We start from the raw sequence: 23,085 nt of genomic DNA, 5'->3' as shown, positions 1-23,085 counted from the left end.
CCCCTCACAAGGGTATGACTGGTGAATGAGGCAATGATTTGTGTCTTGCACTTCTCATGGCCAGCTGGATCCTCACTATCTCCTGGACCCTTCAAGTTTGTGCACTCAGCCACCGGCTGGGTCAGTCTCCTTCTACTGCTCAATAATTAGTCGTAAAAACCAGAAGGATTACTTACAAGACCAGAAATCTTATTTACCACAATCCTAGCATCTAGTACTTGAATCTGCAAGTCGCATTCCAATTTGTGAGTTTGTGAGCACAGTGCAACTTGAAATGCTCCCCCGTGTTCCACTAAACTTGATGCTCTTTGCCATTAATGTGATCTATCCATGACCAAGATCTGTGACCAGTGTTAGGTTAACAAGTGGGGAAATTCAGTTTATATTTATGTACTGTTGGACGTGGACTTTTTACCCCCTCCATAAATCTTCGTCCGCGAAGCCAAGCCAAAGAAAAAGACTGTTGGATGATTTCACACTGTTCTCATTAAAATTTTGAAATAAGTATTCATCATGTGACAAATGGATGTATTGAAATTTGAGTTCTTCACATTGACGTAAATGACTGTTTATATGGTGTCGTTCATGACTTCAAAAGCTTTCTTGACACAGAAGTGATTTTGAAATTTGATCACTGCTTATGCCTTGGAATCATGATTACCACTTGAACATTGCCAATTGAATAAATGACGATAATATTGCATCTGTTATATTGGGTGAATGATGGCTTTTGTTAAAGATTCACTGCCAAAAAACGTGCTGTGGTAGTTACTCGCCATTTAAATTGTATGTTCAGTGTCTCATTCAGTCGGCTGCCAATGCTGACTTCCTTGTATCTGCCAACCTGAATTTGTTGTATTATCTTTGGAGTTGTAATCTTTGAGAATCTTTTGACTTGTGAGAATAACCCATCTAGCTATTCAGACCCCAGATAGTAAAGAAAAGCAGTCCTTTGCTAGAGTTCACGTTGATATTTCTTCTCCCACTGATTTGTAATTATTTCCAGTTTCTCGGAGCTTTGTGCCAGCATAAAGCCACTTCACAGTTTCAATTGTGCTTGTACTGCATTTACAGTGACAGTCCACTAATTGGAATTGTGATTTAGTTCAACTTTCCCTGAACTTCTTGAGATCCCGCCTTCATTCACTGATATCTCAGGCCTTCCATCTGTATACACTCATTTCTATTTCAATGCACAAATCCTGAGCAAGCTTCCAGAGGTTCCCACACTCATTGTTCTCATATGCCCACCCTCCAAATGGGGCAGCTTTCCAAAATCGTCTGGTTCACCTGAGGACACACTGCAAGGACTCGAGGTTCTAGCATTCCTGTGGCTCAGCTTTGAGAAATGTGACTGATTAAAGGGACACCAGGGTTTGTCTCAGTATTCACGCCTGTACATCAACCAAAAGCACTACGATCAAATTCTTTTCAAGAACTGAGAAACTGCTAGATTTCTTGCTTTTTTTTGAGAAAATAGAAGCTCAAGGATGCATTTATTTTGTTATTTTTGAGAAAGCTTTGGAAGCCTAATTTCTGCAGGTTTTATTTGCATTTTCAAATTATGTTGTTTAAAATGAACCCTTATCTTAATTGTCAACAAACTCCAAAGAGTAATTTCTACAAGAACATACTAATTTTTATTTTGTTTACTTGAATGCCTTGTGTTGAATGTCAGCTCCAGCCTCAAAACTTAGGCCCTTGGATTGCAAATTATACAGCAGAAAGCAGGTAACAAATACCAACCGTATCAATTCCACAGACAGGTTTTATTATGGGAAGGAGTTTGCCAAACTTCTCCTGTTATTTTCCTCAGGAGTTTTTTTCCTCCTGAGAGATTGAGGGTGAACTTTAACAATAATGCTTCAGCGATCACAAAAACAGATCAGTTGGCATTTGCAAGCTTTAGGTTTTTGTTCCCTTTTGTTTGTAGACACTTTTGTTTTAAAAATTAATCTTCTAAAATGTTTTCAGGCCTTGATTCACAATCTGCTTCTGATGTTTGGTGTGTGTTCATTTCACATCTAACCATAGAAACACTACAGCACAAAAATATGCCCTTTGATCTATCTAGTCTGTGCCAAACTATTAACCTGCCAAGCCTCAAATGACCTGCACCCAGGCCATAGGCCTTCATTCAACTCCCATCCATGTACCTATTCAAATTTTTCTTTTGGTAAAAATTGAGCCCGCATTCATTACTTCAGTTGACAGCTCATTCCACACTATCTGCGTGAAGTTCCTTTAGACATTTCACCATGTGGTGAATGTCTGCTAAGCTGCCTGTCTCCCCTCTGGCGAGCCTTGCTGTACTAACATTGGCTGTGCATTATCTCTACTGTTAAGGACACTCCCCTTGGATATAACTGTATATGCACCTATCTATAACCCATAACCTCAGTGGGAAAAGCCTGCTTGAATTTACCCAATTCACACCTTTCATAATCTATGGGATAAAATTCATAAACTTGGAAATGCCCATTTCTGTTTCTTAAAAATCAATTACATTGATTGGTTTAAATGCACTTCACAATTTTTCCCTCCCCTTCGACCAGAGGGCAACCCCTTCCCACTTATTTTCTTTTCTACCCTCCTCCTGAAATCCCTCTTACCTGTTGGCCTGTGCTCCTCCCCTTGCCCGTTCTACCCTCCTCTCTTCTCACCTTTTTATTCAGACCCCTGCCTGTTTTTGCTTTTATCTGACAAAAAGGGCCCAGGCATGAAATGTTGATTACTTCCTCTGGATGCTGCTTGACCTGCTGAGTTTCTCCTGCACGTTTGTGTATTGTACGTTGGCTTGCTTCTCTTTCCTGCCCGAACAGTTGTAAACCATGACTCGAGAACTCCAGATACTGGAGTCTTGAACAAACGATGATGAGCTGGAGGAACTCAGCAGGTCACACAGCATCTATGGGTAGAAATGATCAGTCAATGTTTCGAGACAAAACCCTTTATCGAGACTAAAGTTAAAAAGTGGCAGGGGAAAATAGGAGGAGCCAAGTGATAGGATATTGGACAGAGGTGGGAGAGGTAGGTGGAGGTGTGACCACTGGTAAGGAGTGAGGAGGAGAATATGTGGCTGGTGATGAGATTACCCAATCTAATTGCAGCCAGCCCCACTCACCTCCCCCCCCCCCCCCTCCATACTAAGCACACAGCTCTCCATTCGTTCTGCACGAACCCGAACTTCACCATCAAATCCGCAGGGAGGCTTATTGACTTCTACGTTGCAGAAGCCAGATGCTAGCTCTCAAACATATCTACCCCTAGACCAATACCCATCAACCATCAGGATATAATTTCCCAGACCATCATGGGCCTCAATGCATCAGGGAATCTCTTGACGCCACCTTCAGCCTGATGGTTTCCCCAACTCTCCACTACTTGTTTCTATCTCCAATCCAAAATTCATCAACAGATTTGTCCTGGGAGGCCTTTTGTTTATTCCTGCTTGTGCGCCACTGAGCTTACCTTCTTGTACCTTGACACCATCTTGTTCCCTTTCATCCATTCCCTTCCCACCTGCATCCAGGGCATCTCTCATGCTCTCCAACTCTGAAGAATTCTTATTCTTTGGATCCCACCTCTTCACTATGGATGTTTAATCCCTTTATACACCGATTTCTCATCAGGAAGGTCTTGGGGCTCTCCACTTTACTGAATGCAGAGCTGTTCAGCTCCGATAGACTAGCACACTCCTCCATTTGGTGGACTTGTCATCATCCCTAACAACTTCACCTTCTAATCCCTCCATTTCATCCAGATCCAGTAAGTAGCCACAGACACACGGACAGGCCCCAGCTACTCCTGCCTGTTACAATTCAATTTGGGTCCCACAAGCAACTCTTCCTCCACGACATTGTTGACTGCATTTGTGCCACCTTCTGTACCCCTGCAGGACTTGACAATTTCATTACATTCTCTGCCACCTTCCACTCAGTCCTGAAGTTTACCTGGACTGTTGTAACCCCTCTCTTCCTTTCCTTAACCTCTCTGTCCCTGTCTCAGGGTTCAAACTATCCATGAGCATTAATTGCAAACTCCTCAACTCCCACAGCTACCAGGATTCTACCTCTTCTCACTCTGTCTATTGTAAGAACGCCATTCCCTTTTTACAATTTCTCCTGCTCCATCACATGTGTTCCCAGGATGAGGCCTTCCACTCCAGGATATAAGAAATGTCCTCTTTTGTTAATAAATGTAGATTCATTGTCACTGATAAAGCCCACACCCATATCTCCATTTCCTGTGCTTCTGCCCTTACCTGTCATCCTTCCAGGCAAAGCAAGTCCCTCTGATCTTTTTCTTTCCACCCCACCAGCCTCGGCATCTGAAACTTTATCTGCTGACACTTCTGCCAACTTCAGCATGATCTCACCCCTAATCACATCAAATTCAAGTTAGTGCTGACTCCATCTGGTCCAACTGTTTTACCTTCTTTACCAATTCCTGTCCATATTTTTCACTTGAACATTCCCCACACTGGTCTCTCCCTCTACTTGTCTGTCCAGCTCTCACATCTTCTGTCCAGTATTTTGGCCCCTACCCAGTTTCTTTACTCACCATTACCACCCCCCCCCCACACACACACACACACACACACACACACACACACACACACACACCCCCATTCATGTTCGTAATATCAACCCCTTTTAATTGAGTCTTGATAAAGAGTCCTGACACATTGACTGCACACACAAATCCTAATTTATTCCCTGAGATGCTTCATTTTAAGGGAATAAAAACTAAAATATGGAACTCTTTGTTCTTATAACTGCCATTTGCTTTTCCACACCGATTCAGATTTTCAAATTGGAACAGAGTTCAGTTTTCAAGTGCTGCATTTGGTTAGTTCTTCAATCAAATTGCACAGAAAATAGAAGGCCATACACCCCTTAAGCTTCGTCCACCGTTCAACAGCTAATCATGTGACTTCAGTATCCCATATCTCTTGATCCTTTTTGCCACAAGGACCGTATCCAACTCCCTTTTGAGTATGTCCAATCAACAACTGTGGTTATGTGTTCCACCAGTTCACAACTCTGAGTTAAAGCAGGTAATTAGAATTAATTATTTGAACAGTAATTATTTAAAATTTATATCATGATCAAGAAAAACATAGAACTCCAGAATATGCTCATCAAAAACACAAAAATATTTTAGTTGAAGTTTTAATGTACATTGGTTCAAAAAAAAAACAGCGTCTAAAATATCTACCTGTATTTTTGTGATTCGCTGTCCAGGTAGAATTGGTTGTACAATGAAAAAGCCTCATTAGCTTCCCAATCTCTCAATTGGATCCGAAGGACGTAATTCTTTTGATTGGTCAGTTGATGTATGAATTCATTTCCCAACCAATGTTCTCCAGCTGGGTCACCAAATCCCTGTGAAGCAATTACACTTCAATGCATTGAGTACATTTTGTGAGTATTTGTAGTGAATATATGTTGACCGGATCAGAAACAGAAACGAGGAAATGTACAGGAGGGAGAGAGATTAGCTCGTTGAATGATGTAATGATAACAACCTTGCGCTCAACGTAAGCAAAACTAAGGAGATGATTGTGGAATTCAGAAGGGAATCAGGGAAACACAACCCAGTGCTCATCGAGGACTCAGTAGTGGAGAGGATCAAGAGCTTCATGTTCCTGGGTGTCAACATCTCCGAAGATCTGCTTTGGAGCCTTCATGTTGATGAAATCACAAAAAAAGCTCACCAGTGGCTATACTTTGTGAAGTGTCTGAGGAGACTGAAAACTTCTAAAGGTGTACCGTGGAGAGCTTTCTGGCTGGTTGGATTGCTGCCTGGTATGAGAGCGCCAACTGCCAGGACAAGAATAAGCTCCAGAGGGTTGTTAACTTGGTCTGCAACATCACAGGCACCAGACCACTCCAACGAGGACATCGACATGCGGCGGTGTCTTAAAAAAAGCAGTCTCTATCCTCAAAGACTCCCACCACCCAGGCCATGCCCTCTTCACTCAGTTACCATCAGGGGAAAAGGTACAGGAGCTGAAAGATGAGCACTCAGTAGCACAAGGACAGCTTCTTCCTCATGGCCATCAGATTCCTGAACAATCAATGAACCAAAGACACTGCCTTACTTTTCGTGCACTATTATTTTTGTTTTTTTTATGGTAATGTTGTCAGATGGTTAGAATATGAAAGTTTGCTCTATGACGCTGCCGCAAACATCGAATTTCATGACAGTAAATCCTGATTCTGATGTTGAATATTTCACCCAGTGAATTGGGTGATGTGCTGAACGTGTGCTACATTTTCCCCTTGTGCTGACTTATGGGGTCAGCTGTTTTGCACAATCATGTCCAACTGCAGCCTGCATTCATCCTAATTTGCTGCCTGTTGGGAAGTGGGGTGGCTGTCACTTGTGGCCTGGGAGGGAACGAAATAGGAGAGAGGCAATCTGGACATGGAAGAGTTTGGAAGAGGGCCACCAAATTGTGGAAACAAGTCAAGTGAGGCAAATCCCATGGTTCTCCCACACCTTTGCTGCTTTTCACTTCCTTCCCTTGAAGCAGGAATCTTGCTGCTTTTTGTTATGATGCTCATTATGTTATTTTAAGAGATAATAGAGGTGTATCAAATAGTGGGAAAAATTCTTCTGTTGAGGACAGGATTATTCTTCAGTCATATTTTTCCATGGCCTCATGTTCTGCCAGGTTGAGTCCACATGCAAATTGGTGGAACAAGACCCTGTGTTCCATCTAGGTAGTCTCCAACCAGATACCATCAGAATCAACTTCCAATTTCCTATAAACCCTTCTCTCCCCACCCAATTTTATTACCCACTCACTTTCACTTTTCGTTATCTCTGCACTTTGTCTTGAAGGAGTTTAGCCCAAGTGCTTGACCACTCCTTTTCTCCCCCTGATGCTGCTGAACCCGCTGAGGTCCTCCATTGTATTTTGCTACAGATTCTGTGTGACACCTGCCTTTAATTCTCTACTTCTTTCCACTGCATCCTGTCTTGGTGTTTGCCATCCTATTCAGACATCCCAATCCCACCTTCATTCATTTCATCTTGATCTGCATGGGAAAGGAGTAAACAGTGGTAACACTGTATTGGCACTTTAAGGTGGCCAATTGCCCTGCTTGTATAGCCGCATATTTTGGCAAAATGCTGCTGTGGAAAGGCTACATGAATTTGCAGGAGGCACCTGCAAGGCGCGATTGGAAACCCTCCTCCGAGAGGGATAATCCCCACAGCACAGTGGCCTCCCCAGCCATCCGAATGCAGCCACCTAAACCCGACTGCATTTGGATGACACAGTCAGCTGGCCAGTACCTGATAGCTCCTCTCCCAGTCACCACACTGTCGAGTGGCTGGTGTGGGCTGTCCCCACACTGATCCCGCTGCCCCACTCTCTCCCCACTCAAGGGACTGGAGCAGCCGGCATGGGGGGGTGGGGTGGTATAGGGGCTGGACTGGCCAGCAGGGGAGAGGGAAGCTGGAGCGGCCAGCGGGGGAGAAGGAGGCTTGAGCAGCCAGCAGGGGAGAAGGGGGCCGGTAACCGACTCGAGTGCCTCCTTCTCCCCCATCAGCTGCTCCAGCCCCCGTACACCCCCACCACACCGGCCGCTCCAGCCCCATGAGTGGGAAGAGAGTGGGACAGCGGCATCAGAGTGGCGACAGCCCGCGCCAGCCGCCCGACAGTGTGGGGACCAATTTTGTGAATGGGGAGAGAGCAGGGCAGCAGGATTAGTGTGGGGACGTCCCCGCGCTGATAGCCCGTGCTAGCTGTCCCAGCTGACAATCAGCCATCCTGACTTGACAGCTCAAGGGACAGGAGCTGGAATGCACTCAGATGTGCATCCCGGTGCAGCTGTCCTTTCAGGTGGCTAGCGCTGCACTTTCAACGCTGCCACCTGAACTGCAATTTAAAGGGCCCTGCTTCTGCTTCTTCAGGCGCATTCTTAGCGGAGAATGCACCTGAAAAGGTCTTATGAGAATCCAGATTTTGAAAATCCAGTGCAGAAATTTAAAGTTATTAAGGTAATCTTATTCAGAGAAGTGAGAATTTGATTGTGAAATTGGTCACTGAGGCTTGATAATGAATGTGAAGTTCAGAAAATTTCTGTCATGAAACCTGAATTGGCTGCAGTTTACTCTGATTGTGGAGGAGGTTGATGTAAGGGTGATATTAGCAACCTCCTTTGAAGAAGACCGCAGAGCCCACCTCACTGACAAAAGACAAAGGAGGAAAAACCCAACACCCAACCTCAACCAACCAATTTTCCCCTGCAACCGTCTGCCTGTCCCGCATCGGACTTGTCAGCCACAAATGAGCCTGCAGCTGACGTGGACATTACCCCTCCATAAATCTTCGTCTGCGAAGCCAAGCCAAAGATTACTGAAGGAACAACATTGAATGTGTATGGGTTTTCTTTACATTCTGTGTCTATGGAGCAAAGTGACTGGTTCTGTAGAAATCTTGAAATGGAGAACTCTTAATATTTTGGTTCGTCTGAGTGAACTTTCCAGATTACTGAAGAATTTGTTCCTTTTTCTCATTCTGGGCTAAGCCTGAATCCCATTTCATTTGATTCTTAAGGGAGTCCGATCTAGCCAAACCTTGAGGGATCATTTGAAAAAGTTCTTACCGTTCTGTATTCTTTCCATGTGCGCTGAAAATCAGTTTTGCCGTTTTGCCGCCGTTGTACCACTGTCCATCCTCCTCCATAAGCCTTCATTTCACAAAATGCCTGTGTTTGATGAAAAACACTGTCACAACTGACTGCAAAGTTCTTGACCTCTCATAATTTATTTCTCCACTGATATTTTCATTGCACCATTTGGGAAAGCAACATTTTTATGCCATTGGAAAACAACCTGCAAGTAGGTTTTAATTTACCAGAGCACACTTCCTATTTTTTTTTCCTCTTAATTTTCTCTCCTTTCTTCAGAATCTTAATGATCGTTCCCTCTCCCTGTCTGTCACACCTTCTGTCCTATCACCTCTAGGGCCCTCCATCAGTTTCTTTATGTATGTAATTTAATCTCTTTCTCTTGATCAAAATGTTGACTGCCCATGGATGCTGTCTGACCTGCTGAGTTCCTCCAGCAATTCGTCACCTGCTCAAGATTTCCAGCATCTGCCTCTACTGTGTTTTAGATATCTGATGGTCATAAATCAAGTTGGATTGCTTTTTCTTTATGTATTCAGATGTAGATCAAATTTATAAATTTGAATTTTAAACACATTACAGCACAGTACAGACTCTTCAGCCCACAATGTTGTGTTGACCAATCTAAACCTATTCTACAGAATCTAATCCTTCACTCCCTCACACTCATCACCCTCTATTTTCTTACATCCATGTGTCAATCGAGAGTCTTTTGAATGTCCCTCTGCTGCTACCACCCCTGGTAATTCATTTCAGGCACCCACCACTATCTGAGTAAAAAAAATGTACCTCTGACATCTCCTCTAAACTTTCCCCCACTTACCTTAAACAGATGCCTTCTGGTATCTGCCATTGTTGCCCCAGAAAAAAAGGATTCTGGCTGTTCACTGCATCTATGTCCCTCATAATCTTGTACATCTCCAAGTTACCTCTCATCTACAAGAGATGGTGTCTTAAAAAAGCAACCTCTATCCTCAAGGACTACCGTTACCCAGGCCACGACCTCATAACTCACCTAACATCGTGAAAAGGGAAAACAAGCCCTCCGCGGCACAAGGACAGCTTCTTCTCCACTGCCATCAGATTCCTGAATGAACCACAGACACTACCTTACTTTGTCTTTTTCTTGCACTATTTTTATTTATTTTGTACAGTCATTTAAATAAATGTTTTCACTGTGATGTTGCTGCAATACAACCAATTTTGTGACATGTTCATGACAATAAATTCTGATTCTTATTCTGATCCTTTGTCGCTCCATGTGACATGTTCTCCAACCCAGGCAACATTTTGGTAAATCTCCTCGGCACCCTCTCTAAAGCGACTACATCCATCCTGCAATGAGGTGACCAGAACTGAATACAATATTCCAAGCGTGGTCTGACTGGAGTTTTAGAGCTGAAATATTACCTCACTGCTCTTGAACTCAATGTCTTCTTAACCACCCTATCAACTCACAGTACATGGGAGGCTTCAGGGATCTATTGACCTGGACCCCAAGATCCCTCTGTTCCAACACACTGTGAAGAATCCTCCCATTAACCACGAAACACCGCTGTTGGGTATGAAAAGTTTATCAAACTGCTTTAACTGTAAACTGAATTCCTGATTGTTACGGATGTGTACTACCGAGTTTACGTTCAGTGGAACATTAGAAACACAAATGAAAATTCAGACTGTTTGAAGCAAGCAGTTAGGACTTGGATGCAAATTTTCAAAAAATAAAATGGTCATTCATGGAAGTATATACCAAATGAGGATAGAGTAATTCCACCCCTCCATCATTTTAACCTTTCTCTCCAGATATTTATTCTTCTTTCTGCTGTTGGCACTTGAACTGCTCCCAATACCTTCTCAGTCATCCTATAACTAATTATCATTGCCCTATATCTTTTCAGAAGGAATCTCTTTGTTTTTCCACTAGTTAATTTGTCAATTACAGTTCGGGTTACTGGGCTTTCTGCCATTGAAAACACTCCCTCGCATCCCTGGCAAAACAATTCATGATTCTGAATACCTCTTTGATCTTTGTAACTGTTCCTGGGGGAATGCCCCCAGCAATTCTTGTCTATGCATAACTGGAATGAATGTGTTTTTAATTTTTAAAAAAGCAGCATGAACATGAAATTCTAGGCTGGCATTCACTCGTCTGTAGTCCCTTGTGCAGTGGGAAAGTGGGATCTTTGGTGAACACTGTTTGCCATCTGATTTGACAGACTCCATGGGGAGCAGGAGGAGATCCGTTCTCATTGTCCTGGCCAACCTTTTCCCCTCTCAATTTTTAGAATGAGATTAGTGTGAAAAACACCAAGTTCTTTGTGAATTCTTGCTGTGAACGTATTGGTTGCCGTATTTTCTACATGTGACTTCACAGCAAACGTTGGCCACGTGGCACTTGGGTTGTGAGGGGGAGGGGAGTGTAAACTGCCTTGAAAATTGCCAGGTATATTGATTTTTAAGTTTCTCCACATGATCTGAATGATGCAGAAAGGGGGCTGGAAACGAGCTGCACTTCACATTTCCATAGTGTATCTTGTGGATCACACTCAAATTCAAGTCAGTTTGTTTGTGCTAACTTTTGAAAATCAGTGCTCCGAAGGCTGATGTCAAATTTGGGTTTGTTTACAAGCAGGGGTTTTGGGTTCAGCAAGGAGAGAATCAGAAAAAGTTCAACTTGGATAAGATATCAGGAGATTCTTCTTCCCATAAAATGCTCAATATTCAGAAAAACACTTCAAAATAAGGTATTGGGGGCAATTTTGTTAAATCATTGAGCAACAATGAAATATTAAAGTGTATCATTAGAAGAGATTAATCAAGCTGGAACGATCGTCCTTGTATATGAATATTAATGATGGTGTTGTGGTGGCTCTAGGCAGGCGAACCGGCCCCACTTGTAAGCCACGCAGCAGGGCAGCCGGCCAAAATGGCGCCGTTGGGGGTGTTCCTTTCCTCTCAGCACGGGGCTCAGAAGTTCGCGCTGGGGGACCACCTGATGCCCGGGTGACATCAGCGCCCTCCAGCACGGTTCTCAGCCAGGTCCAGGCTGGGAGTATAAGTACAGCCCAGCAGCCTGCAATAAACTAGTCTGCTCACTGAGCTCAACCCGTCTGGTTGTGTGTGTTATTGCAGGAGCAGAGTAGCTGCCGCTACAGTGTAAAATTTATCACCTTCAGTTCAGTTAAACTATAGTATATCTTCCAAATGGATTATATTATTCAATAATTGGCAACCTAATTCCAGATGTTCTGGGAAGTATTTTTGATCATTAGTAATGGAATCATGTCAAGATGTTTCTTGGTATGGAAATGAGCACATGGATTATCTCTGTTGAAGAACATCCTTTGAATGTTAAGTTAATTCACCAGAATTGGGTTCTGCTGTGCATTATAAAAATTTGACAGTTTTGTGATAAAGTGCAATATTTTGTTTAATGATTAAAATATTTTTTGTGAAGATCACGGCATGGTTGCCATAGCAGTTAGCACAATGCCTTTATAGCGCCAGAGATTGGTTCGAATCCCGTGCTGTCTATAAGGAGTTTGTACATTCTCCCCGTGTCTGTGTGGGATTTCCCTGCGGGCTCTGGTTTCCTCCCACAGTTTGAAATGTACTGGGGGTGTAGGTTAATTGGGTGTAAATTGGGCAGCATGGGCTCGTGGGCCAAAATGGCCTGTTACTGTGCTGTATTTCTAAATTTAAATTTAAATAATGGCCACAGGTGAAGCAGGGGTTGCTCATTGCTGAAATAGTGCAGGAAAAGTGAGTGAATGAAGATTTGTTCAGAATAATCTGACTCTATGATAAAATTTTGATTCGTACTTTCAATTAGGCACCTGTGCAATAATGATATGATCCTTGGTACTTCTCTTCCATAACTCTGCTTCTGCAGGTTGTGTCGGTAGCAGTTCAGCTCTGAGCTGTTACTACTCCTGGCAGATTTCACGTTACTTGGACAGAGCAGGAGAGATGAAGCTTTGGGGCAAATCAGTCCAGCTTGTCGGGATTTGACTCGACAGACAGCTTGATGCAATGAGAAGCAAGTAATTTGAAAAGCCGATTGGCTTGCAGTCAAACTCCCCCAGGCAGTTATGTTGATCATGTGAATAATTGTGGTGTGTATTCCAGCTCATAGACAATGAGATAAAACAGTGTTTCTGCGCACCATGATACGCATACAGTTTAAGGCAGACACATATTTCCCTTTTTTTTTTGCACGTGTTCCACAATTTTGAATTTGTAATCAAACAATTCACGTGATTAAAATGCACATTCCATATTTTATTAAAGGATATTTGTGCACATTTTGGTTTGACCATGTGCAAATTAAAGCACTTTTTATACATAGTTCCCCCATTTTAGGGCACCATTACATTTGGAACATAGCAATTGTATGTATATTAAAGTAGTCATGTTTAGTGCTTTGTGGCATATCCCTTGCATGCAATGCCTGCTTGAAGTTTGAGATTTATAGACATCACCAGGAGCTGAGTATCTTATCTAGCGATATACTTCCAGGCGCCTTCTGCAGCCATCTTCAGCTCCTGCTTGTTCCGGGCACTTGTCTCCTTAAATTTTCTCTTCAGCATATGGAGGGCAAACTGAATTGGATTTAGACCAGGTGACTGATTTTCCAGTTTTTAGCTTTGAAAATCTCCTTTGTATATCTTGCAGAAGGAGGATGACTTCTGTTAGGTCTGCTTTGTTCATGAATGAGTGAGACAAACACCAGACTGAGTCGAAATCAGGGTTCTTTGTTCTTTATTACCGGATTGTAACACTTGCAACTAACCATGTTAGTCGGAGAATGCATTCTGCCGTTATCAGCAAAATGATGATTTTTTATACCCTTGGATACGTGCTTAGAACATCATCATATCATTACTTGTCCAATGACTAAAACTGTTGCTATCCTTTCCCTGCTAGCTTCCTGCCTCTCAATCCATCAATGTCTCTCTTATCTTGTAAGTACAAGGATGCATTCACATCTTGTTACAGCCCTGTACAGGGTAACTCCTTACACATTCCCATCTCATGATGTTTTACCTTACACTTCCCATCCAATGAGTTTGGAGGCATTTGCTCATAGTTGAGCAGATAAGATGTTTCTTTATGCCTGAGAGTTCATTTTGCTACTGCCATCAGGAGTTACTGAAGAAAAGTGCATCAGTACCTATGGCAGCCTTACATGCCCAGGCCATAACGTCTCCCACTGCCATGTTTCACAGATGATGTGGTATGCTTGGTCCTTGGCCAGTTCCTTTACTCCTCCACACTTTCCTCTTGCCATCATTGACAAAAGTTAGTCTTGAGCTCATCTGTCCACAAGACCTTTTTCCAGAATTCTGTGGCTGATTAGTTCTTTGCATCTTGCAGTGTAGCTTTATATAAAGTGCTGTAATTTCTACATGATCAAACCAAATGTATACAAATAACCTTGAATAAAATCTGGAATGTGCATTTTAATTGCATGTGAATTTATTTGATGACAAATTTAAAATTGGAGTACATGGGCAAAAAAAGGAAAAAAGCATCCTTGTCCCAAGATCATGGAGGGCATCGTATAAGCACTCACAATACACAGCACATAAAAATCACATATATACATGAAGATATAATTGAAAATAAATACATATAAATATCTTGGAATGATTAACTTGGTTACAGGATGCTGTTCATCAATCTGTGCAATGTGTGACAGAGTATTTTGAGGTGTTTTTGGAAGGATTATGAGAGCAGGTTGCACACAAACATATTTGCAGGACTTTTGCAGAGTGCTTTTTGCAAGAAGAGCAACAAAGCTGCAGCATACAGCTTGCCTGGGAGAGCATGTGATTTTTGTAGACAGAACAGTTTTGCTCTCAGAGAGAGAGGGTGTGAAATAGAGAGAAAGGAGACAGAAATCAGTTCCAGAAGGACAAAGCTGGTAAACCTTTGGAAGTCTGCTGGTCAAAGGAGAAGACTGGCTGTCTGAAAGGTGACCTGAGAGAAGGAGGATCATCTGGAGAACCCTGAAGGGGGGCAAGTTTCGTCAGCAAGACTGATTAAACAGGAATCAGGTGTGGATGTCCTGGAAACAAAAAGGAATGTCTCTCTGAAGACCAACAAGAACCTTCCTTTGGCTGCTACTGCTGGTGTTTGGGATCCTCTGGACTCCATAACAGATGAAGCTATTTCCCTGCCTGGCAGTCCTGATTTTGATGGTCCTGTCCCACTTCCTTGATGCTAGTGGGTCAAAGATACTGTGTGATCGATGGGAGAGATTCTCGTTCATTGCATTCATTTTAGCAAATTTCCCAGTAAATATTGTTAAAAGAGAAAAGGGGGACCCAGTGACTTCTCAGCCTTTTTATGATTCTCTGTATGGACTTCAGTATGTTTTGCAGCTACTACACCAAGCAGTGATGCAGTCAAACAAGACACATTCAGTTGTGCTTCTGTAAAAAGTTGTCAAGATGGAACCCAATAGCCTTGCCCTCCTCAATTTCCTTAGGAAATGTAGGCAGTGTTGCACGTTCCTGACTAATGCAGACATGCTATGGATCGAAGGTAGGTTGACTGTTGAATGTACATCAACAAATTTTGTATTCTCCATTCTTAACTCAATAGAATCATTGATATGCATTTGTGAGTGGTCAACCTTCATCCACCTGAAGTCCACAATCATCTCCTTTGTCTTATGTACGTTGAGATTCAGGTAATTGTTCTCACATCATTTTACGGGCTTCCCAACCTCACTGTTAGCCAAATCATCGTTGTTGCTGACGAGACCATCTTTTGTATCTTGCGCAGACTTGATTATTCTGTTTGAATGTGGCAGTGCTGATGTTGCGATCATAATCACCCTCTGCAGGTTTAGACGTTCAATGAAAATGGTTGGCTTTGGAGCTAGTGGCACTATGCTTTCACCTGCGGAATTGTGACTCAATGCCGCCAAGTCAGAATTCTGCCAAAAATCTTTTAATTTTTAAAGAGATTTTCAGTCCCTCTTAATCAGGCATCTGACGATAAGGATTCTGGGCAAAGTAATTAGCTTTGATAATCTCTATTTAACTCACATTGTGATTCTGGCAGTACCTATCTCTGACTTGTAAACCAGAATTCATGGAGATAAAGTTGGAATTCTGTATCTTTAAGTTTTAATATTTGACTCCTATCCAGACCATCTTTTTTTTTCTGTGTTAGAAATCAGCCCAAATCTCTACCTCACCCATGACGACCACTGGAACCCATCAAAAATGTTCCAGGCATGTTGTTCCTGAAGATGGGAACAGACAAATTTGAAGAAGATTTGAAGTGGAGTTTGAGGACACCAATTTTATGTTTCTTTCTCTGTGGCATTTTAGACTTCTGGCCTTCTGAGGGTCTTCAGTCAGGAATTTCTTTTGAGTGTAAAAAGTTTATTATAAAGGAAACTGTTTTATTGTAAGGAAACAATATGTGTACCGAATATTGAAAGTATTGGACCTTCAAGTGATTATTGAGAGGGGAGTACTAAGGAGAGCTGAGCCTGGAACTGTCTGAGATTTAATGGGGTGACTCCAGTGCTTCAGGTGGAGGAGTTATTACTTTTGGCAATTAGCAATCGACATTGGTGAAGTCTGGAATCATTCTGAGAAATCATTTTGTTGAGGACCTTCACTGACTGCCGCTACAGCAAGGACATCCCAATGGCCAATCATTTCAATTCCATGCACTTTTCCCACACTGACATATGTGTCCATGGCCTTGTGCACTGCCTGCAATTTGGAGGGACACCACCTTGTATTATGTCTGAGCACTCTCCAACATTAACACTGACTTCTTCAATTTCCATTAACCCCCACCCACCCTCCATCTCTCTTTCCTTCCCTATTCCTATCCTTTCCTCCAACTCCTCACCCACAATCCTTTGCTCTCCTATCAGTGAGCTACTCCTTCCCTCATCACCTCAGCTTTCTTCCTCTTCTACCATCTCGCCTGTATTCAGCTCTGATCTCTTACCTGGTAGCAATGTGCTCCTTTCCCGTCCTTCCTTCCTCCCTCCCCCCCCTCCCACTTTTTTTTGTTCAGGCACCTGCCTGTCTCTTGGGTGTGACCTGCTGAGTTTCTCCAGTGCATTTGTGCAAAACATTCGCATTCTTCTTGTGTTTCCCATTGGGCTCTGCACACCCCAAGTGCAGGGAGTTGTGGTCAAGCCCACCTTACCTTGTGCCTTTGTTTGAACTTTTTATTTACTTGGCTTGCTGACAGGTGATATTGTAAATGTACTGCATGGCCTGAAACTAACACTTGCGGGTGGTTTCAGATTCCAGTTTTTCATGGAGGACTTAACAAGCCTCAAAGGATTCTGAGGCTTATGACTGAGCTGGAAATGTCCCATGCTTAAGTGCTGATTCCACGCAATATTTATTCCTGCTTACCTCTTCAGCAGGCAAATACTTAATATGGTACTCATGTCAGTCTGAGAGACTCATCTTCAAATTCCACACCTCTTACGTGCCAGATTTTGTCACTTTATATGACCATTTATGTTCGAGGACCAGTTAGCGGCCAATTATGTTTCATCTCCTTTCTTCAAATTAACAGAGCATATTAATGCATCTTATTGGGGTTTCTTTGTTGCCATTGAAACTCAAAGAATTGATCTGCAGTTAATGTGCGTGTTAATTTCAATCAACAAAACATTTTGCAGTCATTTAGTTTTTTTTTAAAAACTAAAGATTGAATACAATCATTTGCCGTTCTTCACACAAGTCACTAACTTTTAAGTTGCTTGCCAGGCTGATTTTTTTGCTTATACTTTTATGGATGATGAGTTTTGGAACGTGTTTCACTTTGGCATTAGTTTTAGTTGTGAATAACATGAGATTTGTTTGACTTTCCTGTGCAAACTGTAGTTTTACTCCCTTTGAAACTATCCTTGCACATTATGCCAAAATTATCTCAGTAAGTCACGAGTCATACCACCAATCTGCAGGTTAGGTTGTCAGATCTCTTGCATTCATGATATTTCTCGCGTTAAATCAGCAATGGAGTGCAAAGATAAATTACGAGCTGCAACTGTAGACCCTCCATCTCTCCTGATGTTCCATTACTATGGACATCACACTTCAGATCCGTTGAAGCACAGAGATGTCCATCACAGAAATAGATTATTTGGCCCAACTCATCCATCCTGACCTAGTTACCCATCTGAGCTGTGCGCCCAGGTCCTTTTAAACCTTCCCCATCATTGTAATGTCCTTTTAAAATCTCCTTTCTTCCCCACCCCCCACCATCCATGCCATTCTGTTTAAGACTGTCTTATCTCGGCAAAAGGCTATGACTGCACACCTGACGTTTTTGTATACCTTGATAAGGTCACTCCTCAGCCTTCTACCCTCCAGAGAGAAGAGTCCCAGGATATCCAGCCTCTCCATGTTACCCAAACACTCCAGTTCCAGTAATATCTGCATTTTTTACTCTATATGCAGTCTTTTTTTGTTCATTTACATCCTCCAATAGCAAGGCAACTAGAACTTTCCAACCAGATGGCATTAATATTTCCTTCAGCTCCTCAACCCCTTTCGTTCCCTTTCCTGAGAGCTACCTTACTATCCCTCACCCTCCAGTCACTACTCAGCCTTCTTTTCTACCCTCCCATCTTTATCTACCTCTTGCCTGGTAGCCTCTGCTCCTCTTCCTGCCCCCTTCCTCTCTTCTCTCCTTCTCCCCTCCCCTGCCTTTTTTATTTAGATGCCTATCTGTTTTAGCTTATACCTTGATGAAGGGCCAAGACGTGAATCATTGGTTACCCTTTTCTTCCTATTGATGCCACATGATCTGCTGAGCTTCTCTAACATATTTGTGTACTGAACTAGGACAGTACACTGCACAGTACTTCAAGTATGGTCTCCCACATCTTGATTACTTGCCGCATGATGTTGGAACTCCTGTGGGCAAGGCTCTAACTGATGAAGGGAAATGTACCATACTTGCAATGGCTTCTAATCTCAAGTTTGTGCAAAGTTCTGGACAGCTGAACACTGCTCTACAGAATGCTTCACTATGGAGAGGTTTTCTATTTCCTCCCATTTGTCAATTTGTACTGACATTGCTTCACCCTCCCTCCACCACCCCCCCCCCCCCCCAACCCCACTGACTGCACCTGGAATATTGTGGCAGATCTGGTCACCCCGCTATAGGAAAGACAATTTAGCTGGAAAGGGTGCAGGAAAAATTCACAAGGATGTTGCTGGGACTGAGTGCTGGGGGTTGAATTTCCAAGGAGCAGCTGGATGGGCAGGGAATTTTCTCCCAAGACTGTAGGAAGCTCAGGGGGACCTTGTGAGGTTTATAAATCATGAGGGTCATGTCATCATCCTTTGTTCCAAGGGAGGGGAATCTCAGATTGGAGGACAGAGATTTAAGGTGAGAGGGGAAAGATTGGTAATTGAGTTGAGGGGCACCTTCTTCTTTCAGAGGATAGAAAGTATAGGGAATGAGCTGCCAGAGGACATGGAAGAAGCAAGGATAATTGTAGCATTTTAAAAACATTTTAAAATAGATGCATGGGCAGGAAAGGTCTCAAGGGATATAAGCTAAATGCAGACAAATAGGATCAACTTTGCAAGGACAAATTAGGCCAAAAGGCCTGTGTTCACATCATGAGGCTGTAACATTAAGAACCTGAATTCTGGCCCTCCAAACTCCCACATAATTCTGCAAGTGATGGTATGGAGGTACCAGGACAAGAATAAACTCCAGAAGGTTGTGACAAGCACCAGACCACTCCATCGAGGACATCTACATGAGGCAGTGTCTTAAAAAAGCAGCCTCTATCCTCAAATCCTCCCACCACCCAAGCCATTCCCCCTTCACTCTGCTACCATCAGGAAATAGGTACAGGAGCCTTAAGACAAGCACTCAACAGCTCAAGGACAGCTTCTTCCCTGCTCCCATCAGATTCCTGAATAATTGAAACCAAAGTGGCTAACTTTTCCTGAACTATTATTTTTATTTTTGATGGTTATATGTAAGATGGTTACAATATAAATGTTTGGTCTATGATGCTAGCGCAAAACACCGAATTTCATGAAAATAAATTCTGATTCTAAAGTTTGCAACTCCACCCCCCTGCCCCCCCCCCCCCCCCCCACCCTTTCCCTGACATCCATCTTTCCTTTAGCATTCAAACAGCAATTTTCTATTGGGAAATCAGAGAGTTATTGAACCTCCAAAAATGACAAAATCTGATTGCAAAGGTGAGTAATTTATTTTAATTTGCATTTTTCTTGAGGTGGAAGACAGTATCAGTTATTGATAATGGACATTGCAGTTGAAAGGAAAGATTTAGTATTGCTCACAAATTGAGCCATAAACAGATCTCTCCCAATATAGTGATAATTTCATACATTCCACCTTTCCTTTTCATTTATACATTCTCGTTCCTCTGGAAGTTGTGTCTGAATTTGTTTCTGCCCCCATCCTTGGCTGTTTCTGCCCCCATCCTTGGCTGTTTCTGCCCCCATCCTTGGCTGCACGCGAAGGATCTTAGTCTCTTGTCCTCTAGCCAATGACTTCACCTTTCCTGCCTGTGCTCACTGATACACTTTATCAGTAGAGAAGATTTCTCCTTATTTACTGTGTTAAAATGGCTCATCATTATATGCATGCCTTCTAAAGCTCTCCCAGAAAAAAATTATCCTTGCTTCTCTTCAGTTTCTGCTTGTCAGTCCTTCTTTATCCATAAACTAAGTTTGAATGCGCATGTATAATAAAAGAGTGAACTCTTCAACAACAAATCTCATGCTCTCAGATTAACTGAGTATAACAATTTACAAATATTTTTTAAAATCTAATTCCAATTCATCCTTTTAAGGTATCATTTTGGGTTTGGTTAGCAAACTGGAAAAAAAGAACAATTTAATAACCTGCATTTAAATAGAGCCAATAATATTAAAATCAAATGTTTAAGGTCACAATTAGATCAAAATGGTCACTGATTATGGTGGAGTTGAACGATGGTATGTTTAATCAGGGAATCATTCTGGAGAAAGTTATTAAGAAGGAAAGCGACAAAACAGAAGTGAGAGTCATGTGATTTCAGAGCACGTCCTGACATTCACTGCTTTCTGGTATTGGAGGTTGAACAGTGATTTATTGAATATGTGTTGTTTATGACTTTTCTGTCAGGTTACCTGATTATCAAATGGAAGGTGAATGTTGCAAGGTTCCATTAAAGTTGGTGATGATTATATTAAAATATATTTTACAATTGACTGGTCGGGTTAGCTCAACACTATTACAGCACCAACGATTCAGGTTCGAAACTGATGCTGACCTGTAAGGAGTTTGTACATTCACCCCATGATCTGCATGGGTTTCTCCAGGTGCTCCATTTCCTCCCATCCTCCAAAAACCTATGGGATTGATTGGTTAATTGAGTGTAATTGAGCGGCATGGTTTTCAATGTTGAAATCAGTTTCAACCATGTTGTAAATAAATTTAAATTTATAAAGGCCGTGCCATGAAAATGTATTAAAGACCACAATCTGTTATGCAAATACTGAAGACTCACTTAAAAAAACAACAGATTATTGTTAACTCTTACCTTTATTGGTTGAGTGGTGTTTGGTACATAAATTGCATAGACTCCAGTGTTTTTCTGTCCAGATTTGTATGCATCAGCGCAATCTTTAAAGTGGCGTTTCTCTGGAGGTGAAAATGAATTTTTAGCTGAAATACAAAATATAATGCAGTTTAAAAATGGCAGCATCTTAAATGGTAAAGTTTGCGTCTGAGGCATTTGAAGCACCATTTAATCATTGTTATTTGAGAGTTGTGGTTGCTATGTACTATTGACCTTCCAAAAAACTTGAGTATCAAGTGAAATTTCGAAAGTGTACAGTTCCTGCAGCAATTGATATAGATATTTTCCTGCATACTCATCAAGAAAATAAATGTCAAATTTTGATTATTGATGTTGTGGACTCATTGGGAGGTTTATTTTATGGCAACAATTATAGCTATGACAGAAATACATGATACATGAATAGTAGCCACAGGATGAAGTTCATGAGTCCTGGTGGTGCTGTAATATTTGCATTATCACGAGGAATTTCGTGAATTTCATATTTACTCTCTCTTTCAGTAAGCGCTATAGGAAATGCCTTACTGTAAGATTTATGCAAGTAGCAGTTTATTGTTTCCTTAATAGCTTGAGACTGAAATCTCCTGCATAAGTTGAGAGTTTTCGATCTCAAGGGAATTTCTACAGGCAGAAATACTGTATGTCAAAGCTGTCAGATTTTGTAAGGCAATGCAAATGAGCTTTATTTCCAAGCTTGAACTTCATGTTTCATGCTTTCAGCACTTTAACTTTGTATTAATGCTAATTATTTGAAAAAGATTACTCCACAATAATTAATGCTGTATAAAAACACCAAAATGCTGGAGGAACTTTAAATTCATACATTTAGACATAGTGCACGGTAACAGGCCATTTCAGCCTACGAGTCTGTGCTGTGCAATTTGCACCTAATTAACCTATAATCCCGGTATGTTTCAAATGGCAGGAGGAAACCGGATCCGCCGGGGAAAACCCACGCAGACACGAGGAGAACGTACAAACTTCTTACAGACAGTGCGGGATTTGAATCCAAGTCCCGATCACTGGCGCTGTAAAGGTGTTGTGCTAACCGCTACGCCATCTGTGCCACCTACTGGTTTATTCAACATCTATAGGAGACAAAGATTTATCGCTGACGATTTGGGCCTGAGCCCGTCTTCAAGGGAAAATCAGAAAAGGCAGAAGCAGGATAGATCAGAAAGTCTCAGAATTCAAACAATTGGGAAGGAATCCAGACCAACAAAAGGTGTTAATTGGACGAGATAAGGGCCTAGGTGGAATTTATTATGTCTGTGTGAAAGGAGACAAGCAATGGAGGTACAACGGGGGAAGCAAGGGGGTGTGGGTGGGAAATTTAACGAAAGCCAGAGAAGTCAATATTAATGCCATCTGGTTTGAGGGTTCCCAGTCGGAAGAGGAGGTGTTGTTCCTCCAATTTACGGTTGGTCTCAGTTTGGCGGTACATGAGATGTCGGCAAGGGAATGGGATGGAGAATTGAAATGGGTGACCACAAGGGAGATCTACGCTATTGCAGCAGACAGAGCTGAGGTGCTCAACAAAGCATCCAGTCTCTTCGATGTAGAAAAGACCATAACAGGAGCACTGGATGCAGCAGATGACCCCTGCAGATTCACAAGTAAAATGTTGCTTCACTTGGAAAGGACTGTTTGGGGCCCTAAATGGTGCTGAGGGAGGAGGTGTGGGCGCAAGTGGAGCATAGCATCTCCTTCAGTCACAGGGGTAGGTCCCAAGGGGAGAATTGGTGAGGACGGAGGAATGGATAAGGGAGTCACAAACGGAGTGGTCCCTGCCAAGGACAGAGAGGTGGGATCACATAGTAGGTG

The 23,085-nt window shown here is 42.3% G+C and overlaps 2 protein-coding genes across 15 annotated transcripts in view; one reads left to right on the top strand and one right to left on the bottom strand.

Annotated features, from left to right (window-relative positions):
* mcph1 (microcephalin 1) overlaps nucleotides 1-23,085 on the top strand; it is a 334,689-nt gene that overhangs the window by 145,134 nt on the left and 166,470 nt on the right. The window lies entirely within an intron of this gene.
* angpt2a (angiopoietin 2a) overlaps nucleotides 1-23,085 on the bottom strand; it is a 110,719-nt gene that overhangs the window by 15,171 nt on the left and 72,463 nt on the right. For 2 of the 3 annotated variants that reach the window (XM_069885242.1, XM_069885240.1), the window contains 3 exons: nucleotides 21,223-21,347; nucleotides 8,625-8,726; nucleotides 5,221-5,387 (listed from right to left, as the gene is read on the bottom strand). In XM_069885242.1, the coding sequence (XP_069741343.1) occupies nucleotides 5,221-5,387; nucleotides 8,625-8,726; nucleotides 21,223-21,347 (394 nt within the window). The remainder of the gene's footprint in view (nucleotides 1-5,220; nucleotides 5,388-8,624; nucleotides 8,727-21,222; nucleotides 21,348-23,085) is intronic. The other variant, XM_069885241.1, reaches the window with a different exon arrangement.

This window comes from Narcine bancroftii, chromosome 6, assembly GCF_036971445.1.
Source record: "Narcine bancroftii isolate sNarBan1 chromosome 6, sNarBan1.hap1, whole genome shotgun sequence".
NCBI lineage: Eukaryota > Metazoa > Chordata > Chondrichthyes > Torpediniformes > Narcinidae > Narcine > Narcine bancroftii.
This window is presented reverse-complemented; position numbering and strand designations above follow the sequence as displayed.